The sequence below is a fragment of the Podarcis liolepis genome, assembly GCF_965112155.1.
Source record: "Podarcis liolepis genome assembly, chromosome: 12".
Taxonomy (NCBI): domain Eukaryota; kingdom Metazoa; phylum Chordata; class Lepidosauria; order Squamata; family Lacertidae; genus Podarcis; species Podarcis liolepis.
The window spans coordinates 9,176,672-9,193,369 of record NC_139563.1 but is presented as its reverse complement, the minus strand read 5'-3'; the positions used below and the strand labels follow the sequence as shown (position 1 = coordinate 9,193,369).

The 16,698-nt window shown below is 46.0% G+C and overlaps 1 protein-coding gene across 2 annotated transcripts in view; it reads left to right on the top strand.

Annotated features, from left to right (window-relative positions):
* Positions 1-16,698, top strand: part of LOC310689347 (mitogen-activated protein kinase kinase kinase 3-like) — a 106,399-nt gene that overhangs the window by 28,162 nt on the left and 61,539 nt on the right. Inside the window, exon 2 of one of the 2 annotated variants that reach the window (XM_083466959.1) lies at positions 12,076-12,158. In XM_083466959.1, the coding sequence (XP_083323085.1) occupies positions 12,149-12,158 (10 nt within the window). In that variant the 5' untranslated portion in view covers positions 12,076-12,148. The remainder of the gene's footprint in view (positions 1-12,075; positions 12,159-16,698) is intronic. The other variant, XM_083466958.1, reaches the window with a different exon arrangement.

Sequence of the window (16,698 nt, the reverse complement as noted above, 5' to 3'; positions counted from 1 at the left end):
ATTTCTCCAGTGAAAATAGGGACGTCCTAAGGAAAAGCAGGACATTCTGGGATCAACTCAGAAACCGGGACAGCTTCTGTAAATCCGGGACTGTCCCTGGAATATAGGGGCAATTGGACGGTCTGCATCTCTCTCCCCCCTGTCCCTTGAAATATTTTGGTCTACGGTCCAGGTTTTGTACCCCAAAGCTTTAAGAAGAAAAACCAGTTTCTTGCAGCTTTCACTTATCCTCCCACACTATACATTTACTGTCTTTTGTGGTTTCCACATCAGGGTTGCTAGGCCTGAGTCACTGTAGCCGTAGCTTTTGAAATATTTCCGCTGCCTGTGTGTGTGTTTTATGTGTAGTTAACACTTGCAGGAGTGTCACATGGAACGGGAATGTGTGTGCTGTGTGGGCAGTGAGTTTGAAAAAGTGTTTGCGTTTGGCTGAGCTGATGCATGTGGAACGCATCCCTCTTGCCCTCTTTGTGCTCGCGGCTGTTTCTTGTGCCTTCTTTTCTTTTCTAATATAATTTTTATTGATTCCTTTTTTAACACAATATTTCAAACATTACGTTGACAGAGAAACACACTCTTTGCCCTGCTGAGCTCATGACTTCCCTCCATCCCTTCAACTGGTATTTTTATTTTCAAGTCTTTATATTCGCACTTTAGACCATCCATTTCTGACCTTTCTACTCTTGTAGTCAACTCTTTCTTTTTGGTCAGAGAAGTTTTAAAGTTTATCGTTGCAAGATTTATTTCAATCCTGCTAGTGCCTTCACATTTTTACAGTAATTACTCATATACCAAATAAATTTACTCCAGTCTCTTTTAAATTTTTGGTCGTCTTGGTTCCGGATTCTACCGGTCAGCTTGGGGAATTTTGCATAGTCCATCATCTTCATCTGCCACTCCTCGATCTATCAGGTCCTCCCTTAAAGAGGGCATGTATTGCAGTGAGACCTGGACAACCGACACCCTGTGTTGTGTGTGTGTTCAATTGGTCAGCCACAACACCCGATTGGTAGGTCCCTCGTAGCTGGGTACAATCTGGCCAATGGGACGCAGTTCAAACGGTTCGAGGGACCTGTGTAAACCCATGCATGTGACCCAGAGCTTTCTCTTTTGGTGCGTGCATTTGGAACACCCGCCCACCCTCTCCCTAATTTTAGGGAATTTTGCGCTTGACCTTGCCATGCCGTCGTGTTTCGTCTGTCGTTGGGACAGGGGCACGGCGGGAATTTTCTCCACTTGGCTGATTGGCTGCTGCCATTTGGGTTTCGCCTGCTGCGTAGCAAATCGTCACAACTTGTAAGATTGCGGATAGGCTCTGGTTCAGGTGATGGGGATGGGAGAACGCTCTCGCCATCACTATGTGTAGGGTATTCCGAAAGGAATCCAGGGACTCGATGGTTTGGTCAACCCCTGTGAGGGGGTTGTGCCCGTGCCTGAGTCCAGGGGGACATTTGGGTGGCAGAGTTAGCCCGTTCCCAGCTTTCCGCTTATCCAGGTGTTCACCCTTGGCTGACCTGTGCTGGTGCCCTGGGTCAGTGCTACCTGCATGGCAGGGAGATAGTTGAAAGACAGCCTATGCAACCTATGATTACTTTTCTGTAATCAATAAAGTTGTGGCCTAAATTCTGCCAAAAACCAAAACCAAAAATTTGAGTCAAGTGTGAATTTATTTAGGGGGGAGGTTTCTGGGTCTGAACACGTGACTGGTAATTCCTGCAATTTCCACCTTTGGGCTAATAAAGTTCTTGCCGCCGTTCATTTCATTTCATTCATATGCTGCCTGTTTGTAGAAAGACTCAAAGCACAAAGACACACAAAAAATGCACATTTATTAGGCTTCATTTGCTCCATACATTTAAATAGGGCTGGTCTAACGTGTAGGGGGGTATGGGGGTGCTAACTGAAGAAAAAATGTTATTTGGGAGTAACTTATCGTATATAAGAAGAAAACACATGTGAATGGTGCCTTTTCAGACCTCTGGTGTTAGTCTGGGGAAAGAGTGTATGGGGAAGAGCTGTAGCCCAGGGAGAGTCCTGAGCATAGCTGTCAACTTACGGATTTGAAAATAAGGGACCAGCAGCCTTGAAAATAAGGGACCAGCAGCCAAAATAAAGGACCTGCAGCCTCACCTGTTTCAGGCACTCCAGTCTTCCTGTCCTCCTGCAGTCTGGTCAAACTCATACTGGTAGCTTTGAGAACACTGTCCAACCAACTTTGTAACCAGAGGTTCAACTGAATAGAATCTGAATCACATGCACCACAAGGCCTATGCAGCCTCAACTTAAGGTGGCTCCCCGGCCTGGCTTTGCACTGGAAAGTTTGCAGCAGCACGTGCAACAAAATGGTGTCCAGCATTCAAAAACCTCCTCAGCTTGCATTAACTAGCCACACACAAGGCATGCAAGCTCCAACCCCCAGTCGTTCTTAGACTTCTTATTGGGTGAGCAACACAGCCAAGCAACACAGTTGGAGCCTCCCTCCTCCCTGGCTGGCAGGGAGAGAGGGAGAGGAGCTGCTTCCTTTGAAATTTAAGGGACATCATTTAAGGGACATTTAAGGGACATCCATCAATAAGGGACAGCAGCGGGGCATGGTGCTGGAATAAGGGACATGACAGCTATGGTCCTGAGGGCCAGGGAGTGAGAAGTCAAGGGCTACATTCAAGCCCCGGGTCCGAGGTTCCCCACCCCAGGGTCCCACTGTGGGGCAGGTGGTTGTTGGAGGTATAAACACACAGCTTATAAAACTCATTGCAGATAAAATTTCCAGTTGTGGTGCTGTGGGTTAAACCACAGAGCCTAGGACTTGCCAACCAGAAGGTTGGCGGTTCGAATCCCCGCGGCGGGGTGAGCTCCCGTTGCTCGGTCCCTGCTCCTGCCAAGCTAACAGTTTGAAAGCACGTCAAAGTGCAAGTAGATAAATAGGTACCACTCCAGCGGGGAGGTAAACGGTGTTTCTGCGTGCTGCTCTGGTTCGCCAGAGCATGCTGGCCACATGACCTGGAAGCTCCCTCGGCCAATAAAGCGAGATGAGTGCCGCAACCCCAGAGTTGGTCACGACTGGACCTAATGGTCAGGGGTCCCTTTACCTTTACATCAACTAGTTGATTGCCTATAAAAGCAGGCCGGCTGAGCTGTTTGCTGTTCAGTTCTGTCCAGCTTACAAATAAAGAGCTGCTCTGGAGAAATCGCTGTGTCGTCTCCTATGTTCGCCCACAACTTAACCCTGGTGCAATGGCACCCTTGAGTTTGTTTCCTGTAGCCCATAAATTCTCTGAGCCCCACTGCCCCTTTGCCCACAAGGTGGGGAGTATGATTTTCTCCCTTGAAAAAGCACACAGAATGAAAGGCGGAATTTGAAATTCCCATTTCCTCTTTCACATCCTAGGAGCTTTGGAGAGCTTGGATTAATTCTGTTGAATGTGCCTGTTTCCTGGAAAAGCAAAGTGGGTGTTGCTTTCTCAGTTTCTGATCAGGGGGACGCATCTAAGCCTTAAGTCCTTGCAGCCACGAAGGAGCCTAATGGTGGTTGACATGTAAATAAGTCCCACCAACATGGAGAGTTCATAAGTGCAGGAGCGCCTGCTCTGAGTGCTCTGAAACAGAATGTAAACCAGGAACGTCTTTTAGAGATCTCTGAAGGGTCCTCAGCAGCAGTTTCCAACTGCAGCTTCCAACAGAAATAACTAGGAAGCTTTCTGAAATTAGGCCGGTGAAACAGAATTCTTGTGGTGGGAATGAGAGCGGGGTTTTGTGTGGAGGGGGAAACAAAATCTGAGCTTTGTTCTCGAACTGATTATAGATTCCTGGGCTGAACATGTGCCTGGAGGTCTCCTGTTCATCAATCCTTAGAACATATCCGCTCAGCTGAGCCACTATTTTGCATGTGGATCTGGGGGTCCTAGTAAAAATCAAAGTGGATCCCAGAAGCTCAAAGTCTGCACACCTCTACTCTAAAAGTAATAGCAGCCACTCAGTTGAGGAGAAGTCCCCCCTCCCTTCTGCTATTTTGAAACCACAAATATGATAAGCTCTTGTGGTATAAGAGAGTGACAGATGTCTTGTGGGGGCGGATTTGTGAGTTTTTTCGTTCTTGTTTTTATTATGTATTTTGTGTTTTTATATTGTATTTTTATACTGTGGATCGCCCTGAGATCTACGGGTGAAGGGTGGCATAGAAATTTGATATAAATAAAAATTAATGTCACCCACTTTGCAAATGTGAGGAAATAAAAGCAATTGTTTTTAGTGGTGTGTGCCCATGCCTGTTATTGTGAACTGGATATTTGAAGGCAGGGTGTGTATAAATCAAAGTGTTGGTGGTTGTATCAGCAGGACAACACGAACGAAAGGAAATCGTAGCATCATAGAATTATACAGTTGGAAGGTAGCCCAAGGGCCATCTAGTCTAACCCCCGTCAGAGGTGGGTGTGGGGATGGGAACAAAATTTGAGTGAGTTCACATTTAAAAGGTGAACCTACCTAACTTTCACTTTCAAGAACGCTATGAGAACCAAAACAGAAATGTCCTTCAAAATCCACACTTTTCTGAATTTTGCAGTGCAGATCTCCAGTGTACAAAATGTGTACAAAAATGCATATACTGGGATAAAGTGCCCATAAAAAAGACAAATATATATATTAGTGAATGTAACATTTAACAAAATACATTCCGTTTAGGAAAATTGCTTTGCCAACACACGCATATTAGGGAAAATTGCATACAGAGATGTGCGTCAGGAGAAATTAGGGCTAACGTGCTGTTAAATTTGCATGATGACTTAAAAAATAATAATCTCATGCTGATATGGAACTGGGGAGAACTACACTTCTGATTGGAACGATGAGAAACAGAGAGAAACTGAAATTGACCCTTTAGAGAGGAGCCCAGTAATTCCAGTCCTGCAATATTGCCCCTTTTTATTCCTGCTTGCATTTGTTATGTATTTATTTATTTCATAAAATGTTTCAACAGCTTGATTTGTTTTTCTTATTTAAAAAAAGCCTCAAAACACTTTACAAAATGAATAAAACAATAACATTATTGGTAAAATCAGTTAAAAACAACTATTTAAAACAATTTTAAAAAAATAAAAAGCGATAAACTAAAAGATTAATATACACATCATCATGCTGGGTACGCTTGTCCAACCTTGAGAGCCAGAAACATGTGCCTTTAGTGCAAGGCTTCCTCAACCTCGGTCCTCCAGATGTTTTGAGACTACAATTCCCATCATCCCTGACCACTGGTCCTGCTAGCTAGGGATCATGGGAGTTGTAGGCCAAAAACATCTGGAGGGCCAAAGTTGATGAAGCCTGCTTTAGTGCAGAGATGAGGAAATCTGTGGCTCTCCAGTTGGACTCCGAATCCTATCAGCCACAGACAGCATGGTTAGTGGCAGGGATTATGGGAATTGTAGTCCACCACAGGCTCCCTTTCTCTGATGCCGTGTTTTAATTAAAGCTAGTCTTCCTTTCGGATTCTTCATGTGCATTTGGAAGATGAGTAGCCCTGAATATATACGAAGTTGCGCGCAAAGGACTTATAAATATTCTTTTGAAATTCCAGCCGCCTTCATCCTGGAAACCCCTCGCGACTCAAGGCATGCTCATTCCATAGATGGTAGTGAAATTAATGAGATGAGTCAGACCTGGAAGTCGATACGCCAAGTACGCACATTCCATCGCTCGACAACTTCTGCATAAAAGTCCCGTAAGGTTCTGAAAGTGTGTAGCTGAAAAGCCTCTCAACTGCAGGATTATAAAGCGGTTGAATGGCCTACTTCCACATTATGATTGTGCTGAGTGATAGGGCATTCTGAAAGTTTACTGCAGGGTAGAATCATTGCGCATAATCCCAAATGCGTCTAAACCCAGGATCTCCCAAACTTGGGCCTCCAGCTGTTTCTGGACTACAGTCCCCATCATCCCTGACCACTGGCTCTTTCTGCTAGCTAGGGGTGGTGGGAGCTGTAGTCCCCAAACAGCTGGAGACCCAAGTTTGGGAAGCCCTGATCTAGATCAAAGACTCCAGAAAGCATTATTAGGGACTGATTTTATGTTCCAGATTGGGAACATAAAGCACTGTTCTCACAGTGGCCAATTAGATGTCTGTGGGAAACCAGCCAACAGGATTCGAGCACAATACAGTGGTACCTTGGTTCTCAAATGCCTTGGTTCTCAAACGTTTTGGTTCTCAAACTCCGAAAACCCAGAAGTAAGTGTTCCGGTTTTCAGACATTTTTCGGAAGCCAAACATCCAATGCGGCTGTCAGCTATTGTTTCCGAGGTACCTGCACCAATCAGAAGCTGTGTCCTGTGTGATTTATTTTGGAGGGGGTTTGGGGGTCTTCACACGCAAGTGCTTTTGGGTTATTGGAACCACTAACAGCAATCCCCCCCCAAAGATGTGATATGCTCCACAAGACCTCTACAAGAAAGTGTTGTCTTTTCTCAGATAGATGTTGGAGGCGTAATGATGAAAAGGCCTCATCTGATACAGGCTTGCTCAATGATATAGTCTTCTGGTGTGAAGTTGTTTGTATCAATTTTGTACCGGTCAAAACTTTGGTGTTTGTAGATGTTAATGTACTTTAAAACTATATTTTTACAGTATGGGGATTAACAGACAACAAAAAGAGGATGTTGTGAGCACTTATGGCTAGCAAAGACATGTATAGTGGAAGGATAAATGCCCACCATCCATTAAGTAATGTCCAGTCTTTAATTTTAAGCTGTTTTTAGGTGTCCAGCTGCAAGTTTCATTGTTCAGCTGCAAATAAACTGTAATGATGATGATTTCTCGCTTTTTCAAACCCTACACAGTTTGTTTCTTCAGCGCATAAGCTTGCATTTGAAACCGTTTCTCATTATTTGGTTATTGCTTTTGCTAGCGCTATCCCTCTGCTGGCCCCAAGTTCGCTAGAAAAAAACCCTCTGACAATAATATTATTGAACAGTACCACAGTACATTTTAAAACAACAACACACACACAACCTCCTGCACATTAGCTGGCAGGCCTCCCGGAAACTTGCTGAAAGTTAGTGTGGTGGAATCTTTTTAAAGAAAAGTTTTCTTTTCCTTTTCCGTTTGATTCTCTATTTTGCTTGTTAAATTTTCAAGGTTTGGTCTATTGCTTCAACACCACTTAGGAAGCAAAGGAAAGCCCCGTTTTGTTAGCAAATTGAATTAAATCCGGATGACTTTTCCAGCTTGAACTGACCTGCATTTGCAGCCGCTTAAAAAACGGATCGACAGATTGAAACGAATGGGCGGTTTTTGTAATTTTTATTTAGTGCCAGTTTACAAAAGAGCTTCAGTTATAGATAAACAGCCAGTGACTTCTCTTAAGACATGCATGTTTGCACACATGCTTGGGAATATTGGTGTGAATCAGGCAGTGCCTCGTTCTCATTAACAATGGTTAAGTGTGAATGAACAAGCATACTGGCACAGTGGTACCTCGGGTTAAGTACTTAATTCGTTCCGGAGGTCCGTTCTTAACCTGAAACTGTTCTTAACCTGAAGCACCACTTTAGCTAATGGGGCCTCCCGCTGCCGCCATGCTGCCAGAGCACGATTTCTGTTCTCATCCTGAAGCAAAGTTCTTAACCTGCGGTACTATTTCTGGGTTAGCGGAGTCTGTAACTTGAAGCGTCTGTAATCTGAAGAGTATGCAACCTGAGCTACCACTGTACAGTACACAGTTAAAAAATCACAACCACTTTGCTCCTCCTGTTCCTGCTGTCCCTGCACTACCGGAAGCTAAGCTATGGTTTGGTTTAGTGTTACCTGCAAAACCAGGCTCATTGTTTGTCTCCTGCAAACAAACCATGAGTGATGAACCGAGAACAAACCTTGGTTTTGTGCCTCTGAAGGACCAGGTGCGCAGCCTGGGAGTCATTTTGGACTCACAGCTGTCCATGGAAGTGCAGTCAGTTCTGTGTCCAGGGCAGCTGTCTACCATCTCCATGTGGTACGCAGGCTGAGATCCTATCTGCCCACAGACTGTCTCGCCAGAGTGGTGCATGCTCTAGTTATCTCTCGCTTGGACTACTGCAATGCGCTCTACGTGGGGCTACCTTCGAAGGTGACCCGGAAACTCCAACTAATCCAGAATGTGGCAGCTAGACTGGTGACTGGGAGTGGCCACCAAGACCACAATAACACTGGTCCTGAAAGACCTACATTGGCTCCCAGTACGTTTCCGAGCACAATTCAAGTGTTGGTGCTGATCTTTAAAGCCCTTGGCCCAGTATACCTGAAGGAGCATCTTCACCCCCATCATTCAGCCCAGACACTGAGGTCCAGCTCCGAGGGCCTTCTGGTGGTTCCCTTCTTGCAAGAAGTGAAGTTACAGGGAACCAGGCAGAGGGCCTTCTTGGTAGTGGCGCCTTGCCTGTGGAACGCCTTCCCACCAGATGTCAAAGAAATAAAGAACTATCTGACTTTTGGAAGACATCTGAAGGCAGCCCTGTTTAGGGAAGCTTTTAATATTTGATGTTTTATTGTGTTTTTAATATTTTGCTGGAAGCCACCCAGAGTGGCTGGGGAAACCTAGCCAGATGGGCGGGGAATAAATAAATAAATAAATAATAATAATAATTATTATTATTATTCAGTTAATAGTTTGTTCAGCGTGAAACAGGCCAAACCATGGCTTAGCTCCTAGTGGCAGTAGCAGGAGAAACAGGGAAGTGGTTTTCTAACTGCGTACCACTGTACAGTGGTACCTCGGGTTACATACGCTTCGGGTTACATACGCTTCAGGTTACAGACTCCGCTAACCCAGAAATAGTACCTCAGGTTAAGAACTTTGCTTCAGGATGAGAACAGAAATCACACAATGGCGGCGCGGCAGCAGCGGGAGGCCCCATTAGCTAAAGTGGTGCTTCAAGTTAAGAACAGTTTCAGGTTAAGAATGGACCCCCAGAACGAATTAAGTACTTAACCCGAGGTACCACTGTACAGAGAAGATCGCATCCCGCAAGATATTGTGCATGCCAATGCTGGATTCTCAGGCAGGGTCAGATAGATATTGCAGTGTGGAGAGGGAACTAAGATATTGCAGCCAAGGGGGGTGAGCTGAGTCTGCTGTGACCCAGATTCGGGGGGGGGGGCAATGAGTTGCCTGAAGAACAGGGGTTTTCCCTGGAGCCTACAGCCACATCACAGCTCAGTGTCCTGCTCAGGAAGGCTCAGCGCAGCAGCTTGGAGCTACAAGGGAGCTGTTGCTTCAGCTGTGAAGCATCTTGGACTGAAACTGCTTCACCCTGGCAAGAGACAGGCATGTGTTTGCCGGTGCTCCCTCTCTCCTCCCGAGTAGCCTCAGATTGCAGCTGGCAGCTGCAGCCTCGCTTGCCCCGGTGGTGATGGGAAAGAAGTTCCAAGAGCAGATCTTACATACTAATAGCAAACTGATTTGTCAGGTGGATCCTTACATAGTTAAAACACCACCACCATACATGCAAGAAGTTGGTGTCAATAGGCCTGGGGAAACCCCAAGGTTTTCAGAAGTTGGAAAAAAATTAATTGGAGAGGGAGAGACGCAAGGAGGATTGAAAATGCTCAGTGTCAGATGGTATTTAACACCAGTGAAGTTAGCAAAAATGTATCATACTCATGATAATAAATGTAAAGAGAAATAAGGAACCTTTTACCACATGTGGTGGACGTGCCCCAAGGTAAACAACTTCTGGGAAAGGATTCGTAATGAATTGAAAAAAGTGTTGAAAAACACATTTATTAAAAAACCAAAAGCCTTTTTATTTGGTATAGTGCGGGGTGAAATCCCCAAAAAGGATGTTACTTTTTTCCTGAATGCCACAACAGCTGTGAGAATATTGCTAGCGAAGAATTGCAAGAAACAAGATTTACCAACTATCGAAGAATGGCAGATAAAGATGATGGACTATATGGAACTTGACAAACTGACCAGGAGACTCCGAGACCAGAGAGAAGAGATGGTGGAAGAAGACTGGAAGAAGTTTAAGGAATATTTGAAAAAAAAATGTTAATATTTAAATCTTAGAATAGCTTTGGAAGTGGATATAGGCGGTAGGGTTAGAGGTAGACGATAGTGTATTTTATAAGTGATAAAATGTGAAGTTTTTATGGTCAAAGTCAGTGTGGAGAAAAGAAAAAGATGGGTAGAAATTATGATATATGTAAACTGCTAAAGATGAAGTAAAATGAAAATCAGATAGGTGGGACTTGGGGAAGCCCACTTAACAATGTTTAGGAAAATAAGGATATGACAAGAATTGGTTTGTATTGTTTGTCTTTCCTGTTTGTGTTTTTTATTTGTGTTATAAAATGAATAAAAATTTTGAGAAAAAGAAAAAGAAAAAAGAAAATGCTCAGTGACCGCCAAATGCTGAGGGAAACCCGGGGAGGCAGAACAGAATGGAGTGTTCTAGAAAAAGACAAAGCTGGTTGTTTGGGACCCTGAACTGAAGTGCTCCACCCTGCAACATTTTGTTGCAGTCCCCGTTTGTATCTTTCCCATAGATGCACAGTTTGAATCTCCCGTAGATTGTTTCCAAATTCCATTTCCGTCAGTGTTTGAGGGGATTTTTTCATGTGGTGTTATCAGGGACAGGACTGAAACTTAAAAAGTCTTTGTCTCCAGCCTTGATGAATTCTGTCACCCTTTCGGTCAGGGTTTGTTTTGAAGCCGTATACGTCATTCTGCCTCTTGCTTAAAGTTACAGAATGTGTGGCGGCATCGCTGGGTTTCGGTTCCCAAACAGAGCCATGTGGTTTCTCAGATAGGAAGTAGCAGCGAGCGAAAGGAACAACATGTTTAGCTTCAGATGTCCATTTCAGATTATTGGCTTGATGCATCTATCTCTTCTTCCTGCCCAAATATCTCAAAATAGGTTTGAATAAATATCCTTGTACTTGCTTTAGAGTCTGAAGATGTCTCGGGTGTTTACAACATTATTTTTAGATTGCACCTTGAAGTGATTTCTGTGTTGACTGTGGCTGTCATGCCTATTTGTGAACAGTTTACAGTTTTCATTATGAGGTCTAAGAAGAAAATGCAGAGAGTTCAGGGTGAGTTTACTAGGGTACATATCTTACTGTGGTTGGTTATCTGCAAGTTGATACCTGGGGGTTTTATGTTAAAGGAGCTTCCTTTCTAGGTAGAAATTTGCAGGTGTTTTGTTGGTGTTGCAATGTTTGCGTTCTGCCAGTAGGTGCCGCTAAAGCGTTGGTTGCTGTAGCATTGGCCTCGGCACACAGAAGCAGCACTTGTCTGGCACCTAGTGAAATTGGGGTTGCTGTACAGTCATACCTCGGGTTACAGATGCTTCAGGTTGCACAATTTTGGGTTGCACACTGCACCGAACCTGGAAGGACCAGAACGGGTTACTTACGGGTTTTGGCGGTGTGCATACACGAAAGTGCCAAATCGCGACCCGTGAGTGTGCAGACTGCGGGTTGCGAATGCTGTGGGTTGTGAACGTTCTTCCCGCACTGATCACTTTCGCAACCCGAGCGTCCACTGTATTTCGAAGAGCAAAAAGAGGACACATTTGCTGACTTCTGCTTCTAGCTACGGATCGCTATGGCGACTCTCATTTTACATACCCATGAAAAGGAGGACATGTCCTGGAAAAGGAGGACGTATGGCAACCCTAGAAATAGTTCAACTGATTGCTGAAAACAGCTGCTCCTTCAGTGATTTAAGGCAGGACACACTACCGTGGGCCCAATTCAGACAAGGAAGTATTACAACGGTTTGGCGTGACGTCTGACCTGACAAACCATGGTTTGTGCCTGCCCAGCCATTGAGAATGGGAAACCATGGTTTGTAGTGACTTTGCAATAACCATGGTTTGGTGCTGTGTCTGAATTAACAGTCTGTAGTGACATATGTTGTTCTGCCTCCAAAGGGGTGACAGGAAGACACAGCACGTGGGGAGGATGGAGGCAAAATGCTGTGGTTTTCAGTCACATAAAGGTCACGATGAGATGCTTTTTTGGTACAGGCGACGCGACCACGTTTGACTCTGCCATGTCCGTCTACAAGGTTCACTATCTAATAATCTTCATTCTTCCTGTCGCAGGAGCAGCCCTTGGACCTGAAGGCCTGTACGGCACACGTGCCCTCGACTCGTGGGATACAGACCTGATGAAGATATGACCATGGGTAAGACTCCCTTACTTTTTCCAACCTTGGTTTCCTGCTGGTGGCAGAGCACAATGGCGGACATTTTAAGTTCTGCCAACACTTCTGTGTGGTACATGGGCCATCAATCAAGCGAGAGAACCGAAAGGCAGAGCTTGCATTTGCTGCTAGATGCCCATGACTTTAATCCCAATAGATGTCAGCCCCAGATTGTGACACTTTAAAAGATTGTGGGTTCCATGGTGGACAACAATTAAGGATTTATTACGTTTTCTGAATGTATTGGGAAATTGATATAGAAAGGTTTATTGTATTGTGTACATTCAGTTGTAAGATAAAACATATGTGAAGGGATTTGACAGGAAGTCAAAATTGAAGAAAAGATTTTGTAAGATAAAAGGGGGAAAATATTTATTTTCATTATTTTTCATTATTCTTTGTGTTTGTGTGGGTGTGTGTTTTGTATGGATTGTTTGGGAGGAAATAAGACGGTAAATAACAAATAACAAACAAAATATTGACGTATGTAATTTTTATTTCTCAATTATATTTTGTGGTAGTATGGTTGTAATGTTTTTTGTAACATAAAACCATTCAATAAAAACTATTTAAAAATAAAAATAAAAGATGGTGGGTTCCATCAGGCAACAACCTTAGGGCCTGCAGAGAACCCCGTCTTTCTTAGTTGAGGGGTTGCTTGCTTCTTTGTGGCATGGGGCGTGTGGCATGTTACCTGCTTTTTTTGTCCATGTTTTTCCCCATTTTGTGCATTTGCATGTGCTGGTAGAGTGATAGAATGGTAGAGTTAGAAGGGACCGCAAGGGTCATCTAGTCCAGCGCCCTGCAACGCAGGAATCCTTTGCCATTGCAGGGCTCAAACCCACGACCATGAGATTAAGAGGCACATGCTCTGCTGACTGAACTGTTGATGGTTTGCCCGGTTTGTGGGGAGTGGAGTTCTGAACTTTGCCATCTTTCCTACTAGGGAATTGGTATTTTATTTAACAGGATTTACCGTATTTTTCGCTCTATAGGACGCACTTTTTCCCCTTTAAAAATGAAGGGGAAATGTGTGTGCGTCCTATGAAGCGAAGACGCCATAGCCCCGCGACCCTCTCCCGGCTGGAGAGGTGACGCGCGTCTATGGAAGGAGCCTCTATAGCCGCGCGTCACCTCTCCAGCCGGGAGAGGGTTGCGGGGGGCTGCTTTAGCCCCGCGCGCGCTCTCCCGGCTGGAGAGGTGACGCACGGCTATGGCAGGAGCCTCTACAGCCCCGCGTCACCTCCCCAGCCGGTAGAGCGCGCGCGGGGCTAAAGCAGCCCCCCGCGACCCTCTCCCGGCTGGGGAGGTGACGCACGGCTACGGCAGGAGCCTCTCCGCTGCGCCTTTCCGCTGCTCCCTGACCTGCTCTTTGGGGCTGGTGGTGGGCTTCCCCCCGCCAGCCCCAAAAAGCAGGTCGAAAGGAACCTGCAGCCTGGAGAGCGAGAGGGGTCAGTGCACACCGACCCCTCTCGCTCTCCAGGCTTCCAAGGTAGCCGCCTGAACGCACCTTAAACCGCACCTTGTTTCAGAGCGGGAAAACAAGAGGGGGAAAGTTCTCCCCCTCTCTGTGCATCGCCTCCTGCCGCTTCACTGAAGGCGCGCTGGGCAGAGAGGGGGAGAATTTTTTTTTCTTGTTCTGCCCCCTCTAAAACAAAGTGCGTCCTATTGTCCGGTGCGTCCTATGGTGCGAAAAATACGGTAGATACTGTGTCATTTAAAAAAATCACCCTTCTCAGCAGCATTATGCTATTATAAGTAGCCATTATCCGTTTCAAGCGTTAGCTTCTATAGATGAGTTCCTTCAGAGTCTGTACTGGTGTCACCTTTTCTGTGTTGAATGTCTCACCTGGCTGTCTCACCTTTCTCTCACCTGGCTGTTGTTTTGGAGCTGAACACAGGCAGCGTTGCAAGCCTCAGTTGTCAGCGTTCCTCCTATGTGTAACCGACAAGTAAAAGGGGCAGGAAACCTGGGCATTCGTTCACCATGTATAGGAGCAAATCAACAAAGACCTAAATCCTAAATATTAATTAAAGTTGAATTAATTTTACTCCCACAGTCTTTTTTTTTTTTTTTGCATGCTATGCCAGAGTGATAACATACAGATGTTTTGAGCGAAATGCTGATGTTTACTTTTGACCGCTACGTGGATGGCTCTTTAAATAGCAGCATCACTACTAATTATCCAGGTTAACAGACTCTTGTTTCCATATTCAAGATAATAAACTAATCAAACAAGAAAATTTAAAGAAACCCACCATCTAGCCGGATTTCCCACGGCTTGCTCCAACCAAGGTTATAAACTTAAATCAGAATGGGATGATCAGTTTCATCTGTATATAACAGGGTCCCCAACCTGTGGCCCCAACCTGTGGCCCGTTTAACCAGCCCACAAGCCACCCCTGAACTGAGCCGCTCACTTGGCAAGTCCCCGCGCACTGCGCTAAATGAGCGTAGCGTGGCGCTAAACTAGCGCGGCGCGGGGACTCTCTTCTGCGGTTCCAGAAATTGCTTCTGCACATGCTCAGACCCTGGAAATCACGCCTGCGCATGTCCGTGGTGCCCGAAATCGCTTCTGCGCACTCCCAGATGCTTCTGCGCAGGCGCAATTTTCAGGGTCTGGGCATACGCAGAAGTGATTTCTGGCATTGCACTGCGCTGGCCCGGCCCACAGAGGATCATCTCAGGAGTGATCCGGCCCATGCCTGGTAAGCTTTGCCGATCCATGGTATATAATTCCCCATCCAATTCAGCATCCTCTTGACCATAGTTACCCATAAGATTCCTATGATAATGCCAAGGTTGCAGGTTTGATCCCCGTATGGGACAGCTGCGTATTTCTGCATTGCAGAGGACTGGACCAGACTCTACAATTCTGTGATTAAACGACTGGGATGATTGGCGGGCGGCTGGCTCTCAGCTGTGGGTCCGCTTGTTCACACAGGGCAGTTGTTGTTTATTCGTTTAGTCATGTCCGACTCTTGGTGACCCCATGGACCAGAGCACGCCAGGCACTCCTGTCTTCCACTGCCTCCCGCAAACTCATGCTGGTAGCTTCGAGAACACTGTCCAACCATCTCGTCCTCTCTCGTCCCCTTCTCCTTGTGCCCTCCATCTTTCCCAGCATCATGGTCTTTTCCAGGGAGTCTTCTCTTCTCATGAGGTGGCCAAAGTCTTGGAGCCTCAGCTTCAGGATCTGTCCTTCCAGTGAGCACTCAGGGCCAAGTTCCTTCAGAATGGATCGGTTTGATCTTCTTGCAGTCCATGGGACTCTCAAGAGTCTCCTCCAGCGCCATAAAAGCTCCATGGACAAAGCCAACAGGCGCAAAGGGCAGGCCCACCGCCAAATGCAGAAGTTAGTCGGTGGGCTGGATCCCTGAAGCTGCTGAGATTCCTCCTCTCCCGAATAGAGGAGGAAGGTGGAACGGGGTGTGTTTGCAGGGGATCAACCTTGTGCAATTCGGCTCCGAAGGCGATTCACACGCCACACCGAAGGCACAAAGTGTTGACGCAGCTGCTTTCCCGCTGCTCCCTGCCCCCCCCCCCCGTGTACGAGAAACCAGAAACCTCAGCCAGGAGCGAGTGGGACGCAAGGAACGCGGCCCACTCTGGCCTTCCCTCAGGCCTGCTCTGTTTTGGACCGCAGGGCGGTTGCCGTGGCGACGGATTGCAAACCCCTCTGGCTATGGTTTTATTGCCGCGATAAATGATAGGGGAAGCTAGCCTGGGGAACAGGGGAGGGAAATCCCTGTTTTAGAACTCAAATATCCTTTTAGCCATATCGGAGAACACAACGCTTGTAAGGTCCAGGAAAAAACAGCTGTCCAAGTATTTCATTACGAGAGAGAGAGAGAGAGAGAGAGAGAGAGAGAGAGGAGGGATTTCTGGGTTGGTTGGTTTTTTATCTGCACAGTGTGTGGGCCCAGTAATGATATTCTTCCTTTTGATTGCCCACTTGTGCTGTTTTCCGCCGTTACATTTATCACTATTACTAGTGACATGTGTTTGCCATTGTGACGGGCAGAGGCAACAGATGGCAGTCCCTATACTGTAGTGCAAGGCTGGGGAAATCTCAGGCCCATAAGCTGAATGTGGCCCTCCGAGCCTCTCTGCTTGGCCCTCCATGTGTTCATGCACCTGCTCAAGAAAAAGATGTCTCTCCACCCGTACAAATCCCAAAATGGCGCCTCTCTGTATGGGAGTATATTGTATTTAAAAATGGCGTGTCAGAGTTTTTAGGGGGCTAACCAGGTTGGGATAGCTGGGATAGCAGGCGTGTTGGGTTTTGAATGTCTTATGTAGATTTTTCAATTTCGTTGTTCTGTATGGGACAAGGACAATAAAGAATATTGTACCATATCTCTCAGCTCCCTGGAGGAATGTGTAAAATGTATACCACATGCTAGGTAAACATAAGGGTACCCCTGACAGTTAAGTCCAGTCGTGAACGACTCTGGGGTTGCGGCTTTACAGGCCAAGGGAGCCGGCGTTTGTCTACTTCCGCAGACAGTTTTTCCGGGC